Source organism: Rhamphochromis longiceps, linkage group LG10, assembly GCF_057381845.1.
Source record: "Rhamphochromis longiceps isolate RC_006_pf linkage group LG10, R_longiceps_female_GT1.1, whole genome shotgun sequence".
NCBI classification, from domain to species: Eukaryota; Metazoa; Chordata; class Actinopteri; order Cichliformes; family Cichlidae; genus Rhamphochromis; species Rhamphochromis longiceps.
Window position 1 is genome coordinate 16,803,868 of NC_140566.1, and position 19,820 is coordinate 16,823,687.

General features: G+C 41.9%; 2 protein-coding genes across 3 annotated transcripts; both read left to right on the forward strand.

The window, feature by feature from the left end:
• Positions 1–1,018: 1,018 nt before the first annotated feature.
• On the forward strand, positions 1,019–2,636 carry LOC146660598 (uncharacterized). Of its 2 annotated transcripts, none has more exons than XM_085419600.1 (4): positions 1,019–1,115; positions 1,676–1,732; positions 1,842–2,168; positions 2,276–2,636. In XM_085419600.1, exons 2-4 carry the CDS (start codon positions 1,696–1,698, stop codon positions 2,371–2,373), a joined length of 462 nt encoding a protein of 153 aa, XP_085275726.1. In that variant the 5' UTR covers positions 1,019–1,115; positions 1,676–1,695; the 3' UTR covers positions 2,374–2,636. The 2 variants fall into 2 exon arrangements, with proteins under 2 accessions (XP_085275726.1, XP_085275725.1); XM_085419599.1 differs by having other exon boundaries at positions 1,028–1,115; positions 1,644–1,732.
• Positions 2,637–15,972: 13,336 nt separating this feature from the next.
• bud13 (BUD13 homolog) lies at positions 15,973–19,596 on the forward strand. Its single transcript, XM_085420550.1, has 10 exons — positions 15,973–16,130; positions 16,283–16,373; positions 16,812–16,896; positions 16,986–17,429; positions 17,626–17,930; positions 18,030–18,138; positions 18,307–18,445; positions 18,548–18,729; positions 18,881–18,962; positions 19,195–19,596. The coding sequence occupies exons 1-10, from the start codon at positions 15,988–15,990 to the stop codon at positions 19,286–19,288; spliced, it is 1,674 nt and encodes a 557-aa protein (XP_085276676.1). The 5' UTR covers positions 15,973–15,987; the 3' UTR covers positions 19,289–19,596.
• Positions 19,597–19,820: the final 224 nt, after the last annotated feature.

Consider the following 19,820-nt stretch of genomic DNA (forward strand, 5'->3'; position numbering starts at 1 on the left):
TAACCTTGGGATCATTTTACATCTCTTTAAACTTATTTTTGTACTCTAATATTAGTTTGATGTCTTCGTAGTTACTTTGTTACTTGCTTTTAATTGCTTTCCATCTCTGCTCATTTTGCATCACAGTTTTTGTCTCACTTCGGTTATTCTGCATCTGTAACAAATCTTTGTAGCTTTGTGGTCATTTGCACCTATTTTTTGTCCCACTTTTATCACTTTTTGTTTCATTTGGATCATTTTTACTCTTTTCTTTGTTGTTTTGTGTGTTTTGCCAGTGTTTTGTATGACATTATGTGTCTAATATCAGTTGTTTTACATTTCTTTGTAGCTACTTTGTGGCAATTTAATATAGCGTGCCCAGCAGGGCCCTTCACAAATCAGTCTCTATATCAGTCCATATACAGGAAACCCAGCACAGTCACGTTAGAAGCGCACTGTATAAAATCTGCATCAGTCTGTGCAATTCCTTGAATTGGCCTCTGGATGGAGACCCTGAGTCACTGTAACTGGTGCTAGAAATTTCTAGCCTGTGTGTGTGTGTGTGTGTGTGTGTGTGTGTGTGTGTGTGTGTGTGTGTGTGTGTGTGTGTGTGTTCTCTCTATACTGCAAAATAATTTGTGTCATACCTCTGATCAGTACAGTAAGGTTATAGTCATATTCTTGTTACATAAAACGCATTAAAAGAATTATTCATCATGTTGAAAGTCATTAATGTTGCAGAAGAGTAAATCAGACAGAGAGTACAAGATAACAAAATGAAGGACAAATTAGGAGGAGAGGACTCAGAATGTACGAGAAAAGTGAGATGACCAGAGGAGGAGACTCACTGTCCTCACACTGTGCTGGTAAAAATGATGACTGAGTTTTTCCTTTCCATGCATAGACAGCCTGCCCACTGATGTCCTTCGTCAGGCACTGCAGAGGAGAAAGACGAATCAGCACTCTCTCTTCAACCATCATCCCTCCCACTCTCCCTCCACATTTCTGTGCTGCTCCATCTCTTCTCAGACTTGTCGGGCTTTGCGGTGCAGCACATTGAGGTGACCTCCTGCAGCTCCACAGCCAGACGAGACCACGCAGGAAGAAGCTGCTGCATCATTCAGCCTTGGCAGGAGGTAAGACCCCAAGAAGATGTTCATCTGCACCTTCAGGGACTATATGTGAGGACTGGGTCACTGGATGGTACTAGATGAGCAAGACTGTGGAAATACCCAGATTATGATAGGAGGCAAAAGCTGCGAGCAGAGATAAACAGGCTTTAACCTTTAAGATTAAAATGATAATGCTTGTGATAATGATAAATATGAAGTGTTTCAATGTAATTGGAAAGGCATGAGAAACAGTTTAGCTAAACAAACAAGGGAAAACCAGAACCGTGTCATCCTCTTTTTATTCTGCATCATCATTAGATTTTGCCACAGGTGGATCAAGTTGTGGATGTAGGCAGAGGACAGAGCATTTTAACCTTGTTTTGTTTTTGTTTTTTAAATCAAAATCCATACTAGAAATATTGTTATGACCTCACCCAACCTGACCTCATATGTACCCAGAGAGCCCAACCCACAGAGATCATAATACAATTTGATGCGTCACTGCAAGCTTGTTTACAATTTATGTGTTGCTCTTTCTTTCTTTGTCCTCAGGTTTCCTCTTTCTTCTTTTTTTTTGTTTAAAGGTGGATGGGACTTTTTCAACATGCTTAAGTCTCTATTTGTATGTGGAGTGTTGGGAGGTGAGAAACATTTTTAGGAAATATTACTGTCGAGGAGGGAAAAAAGCACTTGAATGCTTAGGTTTGAAACTGCTTCACAAAGTATGTAATTTTGTGTTTTTTGTCCCAGTGATGCTCATTCCAGTAAAATCTAAGCGTATGACCGTGTGCGTGGAAGATGATGAGGAACTGAGAGTAGACTGTCTGATCGAGCCCAAGCCTAATAAAATCAACACCTATCAGTTCTCGTGGTCTATCGGACCCAGGCAGGAGACCATTAACACCAATGTGTCCGGTGAATCAGCAAATAACTTGTTCAAAGACAAAAGCAGAGTGGAGGAGCTGGAGCCCGTCGGCTACAGAATGACGCTGTCCGACTTCAGAGATAAACTCTCAGACAACACCACCTTCCTGTGCAAAATATCTGGGCAGGGTGAAAACATCACTGTTCAGAAGGGTAAGTGTACTGGCAAGTGCGCATGTATGGGTGGATCTGAAGCAGTGGGCATGAGGGGAAGACAAATATTAAGAGGTCTGTGTGAACCCACTTTTCTTCTTTGGCAGATAATATTCTCAGCTGCTCAGCTGTAAGCCTGCTTCTGAAGAACTCCTGGTCATGGATGGTCTACCTGCTGCTTTTCTTCTATCATACACACAGCTAAGAAAGCTATTTTACAGAAAACATACAGGCTAGTGCACGAGCACACACATCTAACCCATCTCTGCTTTTTGTCTACGTCCACAAACACCCCTTGCATAAAAAACGCTGAACAACATGCTGCACAGATGTAACCGTCTCTCTCTGTCTAATCTTTTCTTCCAAGAAGCACTGAAACAATATTGGAATGTTTCCGGTAATAATGATGACTCAGATATGGTTCAACATAAATATTTAGCGATTTGCTATTTGTATGCATAAACACAACTGTACTCTGGGTAAATATTAATATTATTGTAAATATTACTTTGGAAGATGCTGCATTTGTTTCCTGTGTTTTCAATAAAGATACAACTTAAAACCTGATTCTAATTTACTGTGAAGTCAGAGCTCACTGGACTGAGATAGAGTTTGAGATGAAGAAAATGGAACATGTGTGTGTGTGTGTGTGTGTGGGGGGGGGGGGGGGGGGGGGGGGGGGGTTCTAATTATAAAATCAGTCTTACCTTCATCTTGACACTAAATAATGATTTAAAGGGGTCATGTCTTGGCATGATTTAAAAAGAGAAAAAAACCTCAAGTGGTGTCTTTAAAGACTCCTAAAAGAAAAAGCTAAGGATTCATAAGAAGCTTGTCTTTTTACTCTAAGGAGCTTGGAAAGAAAAGCGTCTGGACTTCTTTAAGTTCCTCGAAGACGTTTCACCTCTCATCCGAGAAGCTTCTTCAGTTCTAGGGTCCAATGGTGGAGAGTCCCAGATTTAAGATCTGTGGGAGTAACCCACCGAGAGGGACAATGGACCCCCTAATGATCCTCTACCTAATCACATGAGCCAAGGTGTGAAAATGGGTGTAGGTCACAATCAGCCAAGGTTTCGGGTGAGCTCATTGTGAAACCTAGCCCCACCCTATCATGTGATTTCCTGAGGTCAGATGGCCCAGGATGTGAGTGGGCGTTAAGGCGTCTGGGAAGGGATATCAAAACTGGATTATAGATGGCAGACGGTGTCGTAAACCACTGCCTCTATTAAAAAATGGTCGCTCACAGTGGACATACATGGCTTCTTTAACTCCTCTTTCAACCACCAATCTCTTAACAATAGCTGCTACCCTGAACTGTTCTCAGATCACTTGCAAAAGGTTTACTTTCTGCTCCAAGAGTCAAGACTAAACATACAGAAGTTACATTTGAATTTTATGCTCCACTTTTCTGCAACGCCCTTCCAGGTAATGTGAGCTCTGCTTCATACTGTAGTGATTTAAAATAAACAGAACAGAACCTTTCTGCTTGATCTGTTTTGCCACTGTTATTCTAAGCTGTTACTATTTATTTATTGATACTATTTATTGGTGTTCAGTACTGTGCTTCAACTGCAGTATACATTTGGCGATCCTGTTATTGTTATGTTGGGGCTTTGTTTGTTTGTTTCTATTTTTTGTGAATTTTCTGAGTCACATTTTTAGTAACTTTATGTTTGTAATGCGCTTTTCTGAATTAAAGGGCATGACTTTGGAAAATGTTTCATTGCTTTCTACACCAAAGCAAAGCAGATAAAATTGGGCTTTTTCCTAAATCAGACTTCAAAGCTTTGAAGGAGATATAGTGACAGAAAGAGGCCACAAGATGGCGCGTTTGTTCAGGTAGTGCAGGGGTGCCCAATCCCAGTCCTCGAGAGCTACTATCCTGCAGCTTTTAGATGCATCCCTACTCCAACACAGCTGAATCAAATGAATGGCTTGTTATCAGGCCTTTGCCAAACACGATGGCATGCTGAAGAGGTAATCAAACCATTTGATTCAGCTGTGTTGGGGTAGGGATGCATCTAAAAGCTACAGGACGGCAGCTCTCGAGGACCGGGATTGGGCACCCCTGAGGTAGTGGATACCATTTGTTGGCTGTTTGGTTTATGTCAGGATAGGCAACTCCAGGCCTCGAGTGCCGGTGTCCTGCAGGTTTTAGATGTGTCCTTGATCCAACATAGCTGATTCAAATGGCTAAATTACCTCTCCAACATGTCTTGAAGTTCTCCAGAGGCCTGGGAATGAACTAATCATCTGACTCAAGTGTGTTGACACCCCTGCTCTAGATGCTCAGGGATGGTGTAGGCAACTCTAGGCCTCGAGTGCCGGTCCTTGAGGCCTGGAGTTGGACACCCCTGATCTAGGGAAACACACTTCTACTCCCACAATATACCTCGATATAAAGGCCCAGCTCCAGCTCCAAAATGGTTCAATATTCCACTGGGGTACCACTGGGACGGAGTTGACCGGTAGAGTTTATGCATCGGTGTCAGAGGAAAACTACTGAGGACAGATTTGCAGTTTAATATTCAATGTTTTTAATACACACATCAGTTTTTCATTCATTCTATTAAATCACATTTGGTGCCATTAACTCTAACTCAAACTATATTTTATGAATACATTCCTGCATTTCATGGCAAGGATCTATCCCTTCATTGAAGTCAGCAGAATCCAGACCAGATCAGTGGACCAAAACCCCATCTTAAACTGGCGCTGTAATGAGGTTCAAAACTTTGTGCACGGTGTACCCTTTCACTCTTTCCGTCTAACCATTTGTTTCCTGGATTTGTCCTTGCTGCTTTTATCAGATGCAAGCTCCTCTGGAGAAAGAAACAGAATGTATATTATATTCTAATAAACAGTGAATCAGTCTGAAACAAGTTATTACAATCATAGGTGATATCACTGTAAGGTATAATGATCAGTCAAAGCAACATACCTGAAGCTGGTTGCTGATGAGTTTGATTGACACTGATGAGTTCAGTGTCGGCTCCAGTGTGAGCCGTCCTCGTTCTTGGGTAGTATTGAAAAGCTAATCCATTTGTATGCACAATCATATTGTGCCACGGGTAAAAAGGTCCCTGGTGGCAGGGAATTAAATCAGTGGGTCAGAGGAGGCCAGCCAAGATTCAGTCTCTTAGGAGTTACAAGACGGACAATGGGATTGGAAGATGGGGTGCAATGCTGAGTGTCCAGCAGCAAAATTCAGCATTTGAAATGTTTTCTGTCTCTCCCATCTTCCTCTTCATCGTCCTCCTCTTCTCTTGGTCTCCTCCTGGAACCCCCCGGTACTGGGCTGGGGGGCAATAACACAGGGGCAGCCTGTCCACTGTCTGAGTCTTCATTGTCACTGTTATCAGGGTCACTGTCATCATTGTCACTGTTATCAGGGTCACTGTCATCATTGTCATTTTCAGGGACACTTTCGTTGTCACTATCAGACCCTTCGTCTTCCCAGAACCATCTCATTTCTTCCACTATCGGATCTACTGCTTGCTGGGCCAGGTTTAATTCAATTTCTTCTGCTGGGATCTCTGCTATGATATTTTCCCAGGGTCCTTCTTCTTCCTGAGGTGGATTAATTTCAATTCCTCCTGCAAGAATATCAGCCTCTTCTTCATTGTTAGAAAGATTGTCGTCAATTTCATCTTGCGACACTTGAAGAATCACTTGACTCAAAACAACGAGGCTTTCTTCAGTCAAGACACCACGTGAAAGACCGACTTGCAGCCAGCGGATCATCGGGCGAATTGCAATTGCAACCCTAACAAACTGTCAGATAATCCATCTGAAAACTGAAAAGAGAAATCACGCTCTTACTTCGAATGGGGTCGTTATGCTCTCCGTCTCCTGTCTCCATTTGATTTATGAAAACAGTCTGAAGGAAACTGGTCGGTACAGTTGTCCAACTTTTAAGCTGACTGGTTTAAAACTTTCAGACTGTCGAAAGTCGTTTAAAATTGTCTGAAAACGTTTTAGCAAGCTTTTTAAAAACACGATGTAAATGTAGAGTAAGCCAAGTGAATGCTGTGAGGAACGCTGCTAAGTGTTAACTGATATTTCTCCACCAATTACATCCAAATATAATGATGCAGAGATGAACGTTATAGGTTTCCTTGCTAGTTTTGCGTTCTGACTCTCGTGTGACGTCATCGACTGAAGCCGCTCAACGTTCTGCAGGTGAACAAAACTGTCAGCGGGGACAGTTTTATTCACAAAGCTTTGAAGGAATTACGGGGACAGATAGAGGCCACAAGATGGCGCCATTTTTCAGGTTGTGGACACCATTTGTTGGCTTTTTGGTTTATGTTCACACCACAGTGAATTTTTTTCCCTTGCTTGCTGAATTTAAATAAATTAACTCAGGTAAACTAGAGTGAGTCTTCCGTCATTAATTAATTATTTAAAACACTTTTCTACCTTTAGTGTATTTTTGCTGCGTTACATGTTTGCTGAACTGCTTCATGGGTTAAAAACCTTTTGATTAGTTAGACGCAGACTCTGTTGTTCAAATAAAATCTATACTTTGTATTTTCCATTTGGCTTTCCTGGATTGAAAAGTTTGAAAATAAAAGCATTCAACAGTCTGGGTGTCGAAATGTGCTGTGTAATGTATTTATAAATATTTTGATGGTAGGAAAACAGGTTAAAATGACTGTGTTTGGGCCTTGAGGTTAAATTTTAATTTTATCTAAAAATGAACTTGTATTCCATTTTTCTGGAGACTGTGGGTCCAGAGAGGGATACTTGTTCTCGGAGACCTGTATCAGGGGTAGGGATGGGTATCGAAAACCGGCTCTTGTTGAGAACCGGTTTCCACTGTTTCAATTCCTTGGAATTGTTTGCCATTTTTGCAAACGATTCCCTTATCGATTCCAGTCGCCCCGAATGACGTCACCATGTTGCGGAGCTTCATTTACCTGGCAGGAAACACGGCGCCTAAGCGGCTCAAACGCTCAAAAGTTTGTTTATACTTTACGAGAATGGATGACAACAGGGCGACTTGCAATACTTGAAAAGTAGATATTTCATTTAAGGGAGGAAACACTACGAATATGCAAAAGCATTTGCTCACAAAACACGTGATAACCTTAAATGAATGTCGTGTTTTTAATTCCGCTCCGGACTCGTGAATCTCAACCCAGAAGCAGCGGTAATGTTTGCCCATCCTCTCCCGTTAATGCGGCAGGTAAATAATCAACTAACAGTGCATATTAGCATATTAGCAGTGACTAAGTTTGTGGTCAAAGGCTTGCACCCATTTGCCACAGCATATGGCCCCGATTTTCGGTAAGTGAATGTGATTAATTGTAGGCAGGGACATTACTGGATATTCTTGTGTAATTGCTACAGAATAATTTATGTTACACTTTATATTTATTATATTATTTTACATTTACAATTTTTTTTCCTGGGGACCCTGTGACCCATTGAAGAGCCGTAGGCTGTGGATCTCTTAAGATCTCACTGTTGGGTTTGTAAGGCCATGTTACTCCTAAATTTCTATCTTGTTCAAAGAGAAGATATAAAACAAAGTTCTAAGCTAAGCGACCTTAGTGTTCTCTTTTTTTAAAAAGAATAAAGAATCGAATCGTTAAACAGAATCGAAAATGGAATCGGAATCGTGAAAATCTTATCAATACCCATCTCTAATCAGGGGAGAACTCTCAAGTCCTTCAACGACCTTAAAGAACAGTTTCAGTTGCCACAGAGTCAGTTTTGGAGGTACCTGCAGCTCCGGCACTTATTGCTGAAAACCTTTGGTTCCTCCTCCACACCACCTCCAACTATTGAATATCTCAGCTACATCAAAATAAATCTTTGGGGGAGGTCGTGAAGTCTCTAAATATTACTCAGTGCTTGTTAAGGGCACGAGTAAAGGGCTACCCACCCTCCGGTTAGCTTGGGAATCTGACCTTGATGTGGTTTTTACAGATCAGGAATGGACTACAATTTTGCAGAATAGTAAAAAGGTGTCCAGGGAACTTAGAACGAGACTAATCCAATTCATATTACTACACTGAATTTACTGGTCGCCACATAGACTGTATAGGACAAACCTCATGCAGTCCCCTGAATGCTGGAGATGTTAGACTGGGGTGGGCACATTGACCCATATGATTTGGCCCTTTCCTAAAACCCAAATCTTTTGGACTGAGATACATGACTTTATCAAATCAACCATACGATGGGATATTCCTTTTTCACCAAGACTATATTTGTTTTGGGGGACCCATCACTCCTTAAATATGCTCCGCCTAAAGCTGCTGAGTGGGTACAGACTGCATTGATGCTGGGGCGTAAACTCATTATCTCCCAGTGGAAGGCCCCTTCCACCCCACCTGTCTCTGTATGGCATATTCAACTAGGGAGACTCGCTGCACTAGAACAACTCTCATACAGGCTTCTGAACAAAGTGGAGAGTTTCCATCTGAAGTGGGATCCATATCTGTCCAGAATAAAAGGATCAGACTAGAACTTAGAGTGGGACAGACATTGGAATTCTGACAAAGCACTCTCAGGGATGTCAGAGTGTGGCATGCAGTGAGACCCACATAGTCAAAGGCTGGCTGTTTTTGTTTCTTTTTTGTTGTTGTTTTTGTTTTTGTTTTTTTTGGTTTGTTTGTTGTTGTTTTTTTGTTTCTCTTGCTTTGTTTGTCCCCCCTCATTTTGGTTTTGTATTCTCTACTGTTCTGCTGCTATGCTGATGTTTTTTTTTTTATGTGATGTAACCTGTCTCTGCAGTGGACTGTAGTGTTCTAAAAGCACAATAAAATATTAATCACAAAAAAAATGAACTTGTAGAAGTCGGAAAAAGATACAAGCTTGAGTGCAGTACTCTGGTAGAACTTCGTAAAGGGGGTATTTAGACCCAACATCTTGGATGGTATCTACAGAATATATTTTAGTACATCCTTTGGGAACTTGGTTTTGTCTTGGAATAAGTAGTTGATCACATACTGTTGTTGCAAAATGAAACACTCTCTGAACCTGCAGTTTGGTTCTTCCAAAAATGTAACAAAATAAAACAAGGACACAACCCCATTTAACAGAGTGACCAACACAGCACTTGGTCACACACTGGCTGAGTTGCAGTATGTGGCCAACCTGGTGACCAGCATGAGGCTGAGATACCAGGCTGTTGTGGCTGCGTATTGTTCTTCCACATGTTATTGACGCCCCTATTTGTTAAAAGAATAAAATCTTAAATTGTGGATGTGGCTTGTTTTTTCAGAATTCTATAAATGACACCCAACAAGTGTCAATAGCAAAATAAACTGTTTGTTATTGGCAAATTTTTCATGGCCGCAACCCACATACTCAACTCTGGTGCTCAACTCACATTTTCCTTACAAATTTGACACCATTTAAGGGCAAAAGGTGATGCACGCATTAGATATTGCTGCAACCCTACGGGTGGGAGGAAGTCTGTGTTACACAGGCTAGGACAGGTACCAGGGAGGTTAGACTAGAGCAGGGGTCTCAAACTCCAGTCCTCGAGGACCGGTGTCCGGAAACTTTTCCATGTGTCCCTGTTGCAACACGCCTGAATAAAATTAGTAGGTTATTAGCAAGAGTATAGAATTTCACTGCATGCTGAAGTGGCAACCCCTAACCCTACTCCAGTAAATTTAAGTACATGTAAGAGTTTGGAAAAATTTACTTTTAAAAGTACTTTTATTGCACCATGTTCATTCACTCATGAGTTGCTGTAACATGAATAAACAGTACCCTTGCACAATGACCGAAACTAACTGTTCTGGATGTAATGTTTAGAGTTGCCTACCAACGGGTTGAGGATCAAAGCCAGAAACTTTAAGGTGTTATAGGTGACCGAGTTTTAGGACAATTGGTCCTAAAGGTACACAATATAGACTGTCCCTGGGTATAGCCTGTGGTATGGACTTCAATCACATCTCGGTTGTTTTTTTTTTGTTTGCTTTGTTTTTTAATTATATATCGTGCAGAGAGGGGAAATTTTAAAAGGTCTGTCATTGTCCAACAACTTGTTGACCTTACTGAAAATCTGCATGTCTGAAACTGCGAGGTGACAAAGCACACCACTTCATCTGTCAGACATGGTGGAGTCAGTGTTATGGCATGAGAATATATGGCTGCCAGTGGAACCGGTTCACTAGTGTTTATTAATGATGTGACTGCTGATAGAAGTAGCAGGATGAACTGTGAATTGTACAGCGCAATACTCTGCGCTCATATTCAGCCAAATGCTGTAAAATTGATCAAATGGTGGCTCACAGTGCAAATGTATAATGACCCAAAGCTTACTGTAAAAGCAACCCAAGAGTTTCTTGAGGTAAAGAAATGAGATATTTTTCACTAGCTAAGCCATTCACCTGATCTCAGCCCAACAGAACATGTGTTTACTGAAGTTACTGAGAAATATGAAGACAGAGAGAGACTTCAGTCATTGACTTTTCTTATATTTAATGCTAATTTGTTCAATTACTTCTAAGCCTCTGAAAATTTGTGTCTGTGTATAACAATGGCTGAAGCAGTTGTTCTAACTGCTTCAGACAATCTATCACCCTCTTCCTGTTACCACTTCCTGGGCTTGTTTCAGGGGCTCATAAGTATTTCTGTCACTGAGCAGTGACAGTCATAAATGGTTAATGATCAAGAAACTACCTCACAACCCACTGTTTGCCAGTGGTGCTAGTTTTAGTAATTCTGCAAAGGCACGGTTTTTGAGATTGAGGAAACCTGCAGACAGTTGAGACTGAAGAAGTCACTTGGATGAGTTACGAAGTGTTTCTCCCACTCAAAATGTTACATCCAAATGAACAGAATCCATTTTTTGGGATTTCATTACCTGGATGACTGAGCATGCATCAAGACAAAAGATCAGCAGTTTAGTAACTTAATCTGTAATCTATAATGTTGCACTGTGTGTTTATCACTCTCATGACAGAGGTATTTGTAAGAGGTATTGTCTTTTATGTTGAGGCCATGGCATGACTCTGGCATGCTGTTTTTCATGATGAGTGACAGTGTATCTGATGTCCTTGTGTTGGTGTTGCATCCGTATAATAATGCTAATCCAGGATCAACATTGGTACTGACCAATCATTTTGTTGTAATGTCATAACGTTGCAATGTCCTCAAATATGTGCTTGTTTATATAAAACTCTCTCCTAGAACAAATAGTCAGTATAAGTTTTTTCTTTATTAATTTATAGAATATAGTAAATACATTTTTAAGTTAGGTTTGCTATTTAGTTTAGCCAGATTAGTTTACAGTTTACTCACATTGGTTTGCCAGTGATAATTGAATTAGCCAACTTCTTGGATGCTCAGACATTATCACAGGTCAGTCGCAATGCTGATTCAAGGATCCAAGGAAGCTTTATTGTCATTTGCATCACAAGTTTACATGAGGTGGAATGAAAATTACGTACAGAGAGCGAAAAGCGAAAAGAAACAGAATAATGAAGAAACAGAATTTAAAAAAAAAAACAGATTTAAAAAACAGAATAACAAGTAATAAAGTAATACAAATAAATACAGTGCAACAACCTGGGTACCAGTATGGAGTATAGTAGGGGTGCAACGATACACAAAATTCACGGTTCGGTTTGATACTTTGGTGTCACGGTTCGATATTTTTTCGATACAAAAAAAAATGTTCATGCCTTTTTAATTTGTCATTTATTAAAATTATATATATATTTTTTTTAACTCAAAAGAACAGTTTCTTCTCCTCTGCTGTTGAACACATGAACAATAACCGTATGACTGTTCCCACCACTAATACATGACCCTACGCTGTGTTCACTGCATCATTCCATGTTTGGCACTGATCACCACCTGCACTCATGTATATATCATGTATATATCTATCTATCTACTTAGCACTTTTAATTCTTATTCCCATTTTTATTTTCATGTCTATTTAAGCTTAATTTATAACAATATGTCTGCACTGAAGCACCGCAGCAATTTCCTAATGTTGTAAACCCGCTCAACATTTAGCAATAAAACCCTTTCTGGTTCTGATTCTGATTCTGAATTAGGGTGGGGAAGGTTCAATTTGCCATGTTGCAAGGAGAGTTTAACTTCTGTCTCGCTAGCTTGCCCTGCGCTCAGTGAATCTGCGTTCGACTACTCCGCCTAGGCTGCACTGTCGAGCGCAGATCCACTGAGCGCTCAACACAGACAGCATCGTCAGAAGGAAAGTTGATAAAATAAATTAAAAATTGTGTATTGTTCGATACTGCCTGGGAGGGATGTGAGGTGGGCAAATGAACTGAATCATTTCTTCAACAGATTTGATTCAGCCATGAGGCAGTCTGCAACATCGGCTGCAGACTCACCCACCCCCACTGCTGCTGTTCCACCTCAGACACTTCACACCTCCTCTATTCACCCTGCTCACTCCCCCCCCACCCCCAACTGCAGCATCCAATACACACTCAACACAAGGCTCCAGCCTGTCTCTCTCAACCACCCAGGTTAGGAGGGAACTGAGGAGGATTAATGGCAAGAAGGCAGCGGGTCCAGATGGCATCAGCTCGAGGGTCGTCAGGTCCTGCGCGGACCAACTGTGTGGGGTGATGGAGCACCTCTTCAACCTGAGCCTGAGGTTGGGAAGAGTCCCACAGCTCTGGAAAACCTCCTGTGTTGTACCAGTGCCAAAGACTTCACACCCCAAGGACCTCAACAGCTACAGGCCGGTGGCTCTGACATCCCACCTGATGAAGACCCTGGAGCGGTTGGTCCTGGCTCAGCTTCGGCGCCTAATAAGCTCATCACTGGACCCACTTCAGTTTGCCTACCAGCCTGGCATTGGAGCGGATGATGCCGTCATTCACCTCCTACATCGTTCCCTCGCTCACCTGGAGACCGCTGGAAGCACTGTGAGAATCATGTTCTTTGATTTCTCCAGTGCCTTCAACACCATTCTTCCCTCGGTTCTAAAGGACAAGCTGGAGAACTCTGGAGTGGACCATCACCTCACTACCTGGATCCTGGACTACCTCACCGACCGACCACAGTATGTGAGGACTCAGGGCTGTGTGTCGGACAGGGTCGTCTGCAGTACGGGGGCCCCACAGGGAACGGTTCTGGCGCCGTTCCTCTTCACCATCTACACTGCAGACTTCTCCCACAATTCCACCCAGTGCTTCCTGCAGAAGTTCTCTGATGACTCTGCAATAGTCGGCCTCATCACTGATGGGGACGACAAGGAGTACAGAGGTCTGACCCAAGACTTTGTGGACTGGTGCCAGCTGAACTACCTCCAGATCAACGCCAGTAAAACCAAGGAACTGGTGGTAGACTTCCGCAGGCACAAGCATTCTCCACTGCAACCACTGAACATCCAAGGTATGGACATTGAGGCTGTGGACAGCTACAGGTACCTTGGTGTTCATCTGAACAATAGACTGGACTGGACTCATAACTCAGACGCCCTCTACAGGAAAGGGCAGAGCAGGCTGTACCTGCTGCGGAGACTCAGGTCGTTTGGAGTGGAGGGCCCACTCCTGAAGACCTTCTATGACTCTGTTGTGGCTTCTGCTATCTTTTATGGTGTGGTCTGCTGGGGCGGCAGCATCTCTGCTGGGGACAGGAAGAGACTGAACAGGGTGAGCCGAAGGGCCAGCTCTGTTCTAGGATGCCCTCTGAACCCAGTGGAGGTGGTGAGTGACAGGAGAACGGCGGCTAAGCTGTCATCCCTGTTGGACAACATCTCCCACCCCATGCAGCAGACTGTGACAGCACTGAGCAGCTCCTTCAGTGGGAGACTGCGGCACCCACGGTGTGGGACGGAGAGATTTCGCAGGTCTTTCCTCCCCACTGCTGTCAGACTCCATAATAAAGACTTTAACTGATTAAGCACACACATCCATACATATGCAATAATACTAAGTGCAATAATCCTTTCTGTCATCGTTGTATTTTTACTCAGTTGTATATAGTATTTGTATTTGTATTCTATTTTTATCTTATTGTATATTTATTTTATTTTATTCTACTGTATATAGTATTTTATTCTATTCTGTACAGTTGTGTACTGTATTTATTCTTATTGTATTCTAATTTTTGCCTCACAACTTTTGCACTGTCCACTTCCTGCTGTGACAAAACAAATTTCCCTCGTGTGGGACTAATAAAAGTTATCTTATCTTATATGCGTACCGAACCAAAAGCACTGTATCGAACGGTTCAATATCGATACGAGTATCGTTGCACCCCTAGAGTATAGGTATAGAAAAGTAGGTGCTCGGACTTATATCCAACAATGATGAGACAAACTATAGGACAGAGGTGCAACAACTAGAGTCATGGTGCCACGACAATAACTTGGTCTTAAACACCAAAAAGACCAAGGAGATCATTGTAGATTTCCGGAAGAGGGGTCATAACAACCATCTGCCTCTCTTCATTGGCAGTGAGGCGGTGGAGAGGGTGAGCAGTTTTAAATTCTTGGGGGTAACTGTGACCGAGGACCTGTCCTGGGGCAACCATATCACCTCAGTTGTACGGAAGGCCCAACAGTGCCTCTACTACCTGAGGAGACTGCGGAGCGCACACATTCCCAGATCTCTGATGTTGAACTTCTACAACTGTGCCATCAGCAGCGTTCTGACGTATGGATTTCTAGTATGGTTCCCCAGCTGCACCAAGGCCGATCAGCAAGCACTCCAGCGGGTGGTGAAAGAAGCTGGCAGAATTATTGGAACAAGTCTGCCAGAGATCAGTAATATCTTCCCCACTCGCTGTCTGAGGAGGGTGCACAGTATCCTGCGGGACCAACATCACCCTGCGCGCCACCTTTTCCATCTGCTGCCCTCAGGGAGAAGGTACAGGTCTATACAGGCCAGAACATCCAGACTGGCCAACAGCCTGTATCCACAGGCTGTGAGGCTCCTGAACTCTCTGCCCCCCTCTCACGGACAATAACCATATCCAACTTCTTAATAGCAATGAACTGGTCTGCATTGGTGCATCATATCTTTATTCTCTTCCCCCTCCTGCCCCCCCCCCCCCCCTCTTTCTTAAATAGATAACTATCATATCTGATATCATATCTCACAGTACAATAATATTGAATGGGTTGCATTGTTGTATTTTGTCATGTTTCTCAGGTCTTTGTCTGAATTTCTACGAACATTATTGCTAAGGATTGTCTTATTGCATTGGAGTCACACTGGGTTAAATATGTACACTTGGGTTTTAAGGGGTATTTATTATTTTCTTCTTTTTTTTTGGGTTGTATGGAAGCCCCAAACGCAATTTCATTGTTCTTGACAATGACAATAAATAAATAAATACTAAATACTAAATACTTTAGCAGCAAAAGGGCATGATGACCAGCATTGATAAAGTGATGGTGTCAGTAAGTGTCAGTAATCCTGGACCAACATTGTTTTGATGACATAGAAACAATACCAACACATGACTGACAATTTTTTGGTGATAGTTTAACTTCCTCTTACTGATATCAATTAAAACTATATAACTACACAGTTGGTGTTCACTTATTTCACTCTCGCTTTTGCACCTCAGCAAAAAATGTGGTTTATCACACAAATACTTTCACAGCACTGCACCTGGAGTGAAATTGGATTTAACAATGGTAAATTCCTCAAAACCCTTTCATGATTTATTTGTATTAATTTATTTGTATTATTATATTTGCTAACTATACTGCCCTTATTTCGAATTTATTAATAATATTATTGTTTACAATTTAGGCATGCTTGCTTGGCTGCCTCAATCTCAGTCTATCCTTTGCATCCTCTATCCGAACTGGCATTCTTGAACCTCAGCGCCACCCGTAGTTTCTAACAACACAATGATGGCTGCTTCCACATGCAGTAAGAAAGGACAGGAACTCTCCAAGGCTGAGTACCTAAAACGTTATTTATCAGCCGACGATGATTCCCTGAAATCTAAAGGAAAGGCAAAAAAGAAGCGGCGCAAGGTTCCCGAGAAGGGGTGAGCCGGTGGCGACGGTTTAGTCGACTTTTGCCGCAGATTTAGCTGTATTTGTTAGCCGTTAAGCTAGTTAACGACTCTGTTGTTGTGCAGCGCTGTTTTCCTCACTGCCTAATGTAATAACTTACTCGTGTTTACTTCTTTGATTCAAGACTTAAAATAGTGGACGATGACATAGATTGGAAACAGATGGTCACACAGCAGACGGAGATTGAGGAAGAGGATGAAGAAGAAGCTCCGGTGGTAAGATGACGTTAGCTAGCTACCTGGCTAACCTGTCCATTCATTCAGTTGAAATGATTACGGAAACATATGCTATATACGCTCCTGTATATGAGGGGTTCTTTTAAACAATAAAAATGCGCCTGATGATTTGGGACACCACTGGTCAGAGGGCCCGGTGGCGCCAGTGTCCGGCAGCCTCGCCTCTGTCAGTGCGCCCCAGGGCGGCTGTGGCTACAATTTAGCTTGTCATCACCAGTGTGTGTGAATGGGTGGATGACTGAACGTGTAAAGCGCTTTGGGGTCCTTAGGGACTAAGTAAAGCGCTATACAAATACAGGCCGTTTACTTAATGCTGAAATCTAATCTATTGTATTAAATGGGTATGCTTGTAGTTTGGGTAATTTTGTTATGTCAACAAGTTCTGTTTTAAAACTTAATCTTTTGTTAACTGTTCAGATTGCTGAGGTGATTGATGATCGACCTGAGGAAGTGAAACAGATGGAAGTTTTTAGGACCAGCAACAGATGGAAAGTAATTGGAGGTAAATAAGAAGTCACAGAAGTAGGAGGGATTTGTGCAATATTAAGTTAAGACTGTTGTTTACTATAGTTTTACTTCCTCTCCTAAAAGTGGACCAAAATGATGACACAGAGGAAGGAAATGGAAAAGAACATCAAAGTACAGAGGCTGGCTCATTAAGCAGAGGTCTACATGACTCACCCGAGTTGTCTTCAAAGAGAAGAGGACAGGATTCTCCTGTCAAAAAGACCCGGCATGACTCTCCAGATGTCTCACCTCTGAGGAGACGCCGGCATGACTCTCCAGACATCTCTCCACCAAAGAGAAGTCGGAAGTACTCTCCGGATGTCTCTCCTCACAGGACAAGACATCACGACTCTCCTGATGTCTCTCATCCCAGGAGAAGACATCATGACTCTCCAGATGTCTCTCCTCCCAAGAGAAGACGTCACGACTCTCCAGATGTCTCTCCTCCCAGGAGAAGACGCCATGACTCCCCAGACTTGTCACCACCAAGACAGTGTTCAGGAAAGTCAGAAAAAATGCAAAGTAAAGGTGAGTGATCCATTTAAATTGTAAAGTGGAATCTGGTGTGGCATATGAATAAAAGTAAAAAGCAGAGACCCATTTAACATGAGTTTTGAATTGAAATTTATTTTAAAGACATAGCTTGATCTAATAATAAATCTTTAATTTTTGTTCAAAAGGCATTACAAAATGAAAATTAACAAATTAACTGTGTCTTTGTCAGATTCAGCCTCCAACAAAAGCAAGCTCAGCTCATCCTTGTTAAGTAAAAAACGCTCACCGGATCCTCATCGGTCAGCGGTGGCTAAGAAGGGTCAGAATAGACATGATTCAGACTCGGATCCGTCTCCCCCGAGGAAAAGGCCCCTGAAGGGAAACGCCTCAGACTCCGACCAATCTCCCCCAAGGAGGCCCTCAAAAACTAAACGGGGCTCAGACTCTGACCAGTCTCCACCCAGGGTGCGGCCACCGAGTGGAAGGGACTCGGATGGAGATTTGTCACCACCTCGTAGGCCAGGCCAGTCACAGGTAAGCAGACTGTGTTGGAACAAAGATTAATGTCAAATCTGATTTCACTCAAATGTTATATTTTTCAATTGTCTTTTTTTTTTTTTTTTTTAGAACCAGGGCCAAAGGATGCTATCTGGTGGAAAGGCAGGCCTGGTTTCTGTGGACATTTTAAGGAAAGAGCAAGAGGAGAACAGACGCAGAGAAAAACACAATCAGCCACTTGAAGGTTTCATCAACTTTTCTCTCTTAAGATATTTTTACACCCATTGATGGAAGAGCTTCATACAGCTTTGCATCTCATTTCAGCTTATCATCTATATTGTCGTATTTTATTTAGTCCTAAAATTAAATAATGAAGTTTCTACATACTTACCCATTCATCCCCTTTGACCAGATGAATCGCGTAACGCTCAGACGATTTTCAGAGACAAAAGTGGCAAAAGGAGGGATCTGGATTCAGAGAGAGATGAACAGAAAAAGAAAGCTGGTGAAAAAGCGGCAAGAGACAAGAAATACGCTCAGTGGGGAAAAGGGTAAATGTGCATGATCATTTCAAATATCACAGTTTATGTGATTATATCCACATAAAAAATTATAAAAGTGGTTCAATGGTTTATGTTAAAATGTATGTATAGGTTGGCACAGAGCCAGATGCATCAGCAGAAACTTGAGGACGCGCTGCACGAAGCCCAGAAGCCACTGGCACGTCACCGTGACGATGAGGATCTTGACCGCATGTTGAGAGAACAGGAAAGAGAAGGCGATCCTATGGCTGCAATGCTCAGGCGTAAAAAGGACCGTGGCACAAAAACACAAGGTGTTTAACATTATATATATTTTATTTTATTTATGACTTTATTTTATTTCACCAGGTCAATCCTTGTAAGAAGCTTTTAAATAGCAGCAGTTTTGTTTTTGCTACTGTTTGTATTTTTATTTATTTGTATGTTTGTTTTGATTTTTTGTAGAGAAACCTCGATATAAAGGCCCTGCTCCACCTCCAAACCGGTTCAATATTCCACCGGGGTACCGCTGGGACGGAGTTGACAGGTAGAGTTTGTGCATCGGTGACAGAGGAAAACTGTTGAGGACAGAACTGTAGTTTAATATTGAATGTTTTTAATACACACATCAGTTTGTCATTTTGCACATTAATGGTAAAGAAATTGTGATCATTTTTTTCCACGTCTATATTAAATTTGCGCCTAATTGAATGGATTGTCTTTGGCCTTTTAGCTTGTCGTATCATAATTAATAGGGTTATTTTATTTGTGTCTTGCAGGTCAAATGGTTTTGAACAGAAACGCTACCAGAGGATGGCAGATAAAAAGGCTGTGCAGGAAGCGGCCTATAAATGGAGTGTGGAGGATATGTAAAGGCTTTCAGAAAATGATGAATCTGGAGCAGAGCTAAAGAGCACACCTGCTCAACCTTTATGTATAATTGTTATGCTGTTAGAACAACAAGACTAGATGCATCTACGCAGCAAAAGTTCTTTTTTAAATAAACTACATAGAAGAATTTGTTTCACCTTTCCAAACCCTTTTGATACTGTACCATGTGTATCAGATGGAACTGTACAGAAAAATGAAGTGAAGCATGTTCACAATTTTTGTAAGAAGTTATTCACCGTGGAGCAGAAGCTGTTGTGGTTTCAGTGTTTTATTAAAGAATGTTTTTGTAATGCATTGTCCCAAGAGTGTTCAGGCACCTGTAACTTGGATAGCATTTGACATTCAGTCTTTTTAGATAATTTTATACACTTACCACCCATTTTATTAGGCAACAGTAACTCAAATAACCGCTTGTTACAACCAACATATTTTGGTCCTGGACATAGAAATAGAGACATGTCCCTCATGACTCCAAAATGAAACGTAGTGCACAGCAACCAAATGCTGAAAGAGA

Bases quoted from the DNA above. Each gene is read 5' to 3' on its own strand.
- LOC146660598 (XM_085419600.1), top strand. From the start codon at position 1,696: ATGCTTAAGTCTCTATTTGTATGTGGAGTGTTGGGAG. The intron at 1,733-1,841 runs GTGAGAAACATT...TTTTTGTCCCAG, and splicing joins TGTATGTGGAGTGTTGGGAG to TGATGCTCATTCCAGTAAAA. The intron at 2,169-2,275 runs GTAAGTGTACTG...CTTCTTTGGCAG, and splicing joins AAACATCACTGTTCAGAAGG to ATAATATTCTCAGCTGCTCA.
- bud13 (XM_085420550.1), top strand. From the start codon at position 15,988: ATGATGGCTGCTTCCACATGCAGTAAGAAAGGACAGGAACTCTCCAAG. The intron at 16,131-16,282 runs GTGAGCCGGTGG...CTTTGATTCAAG, and splicing joins CGCAAGGTTCCCGAGAAGGG to ACTTAAAATAGTGGACGATG. The intron at 17,931-18,029 runs GTAAGCAGACTG...TTTTAGAACCAG, and splicing joins GTAGGCCAGGCCAGTCACAG to GGCCAAAGGATGCTATCTGG.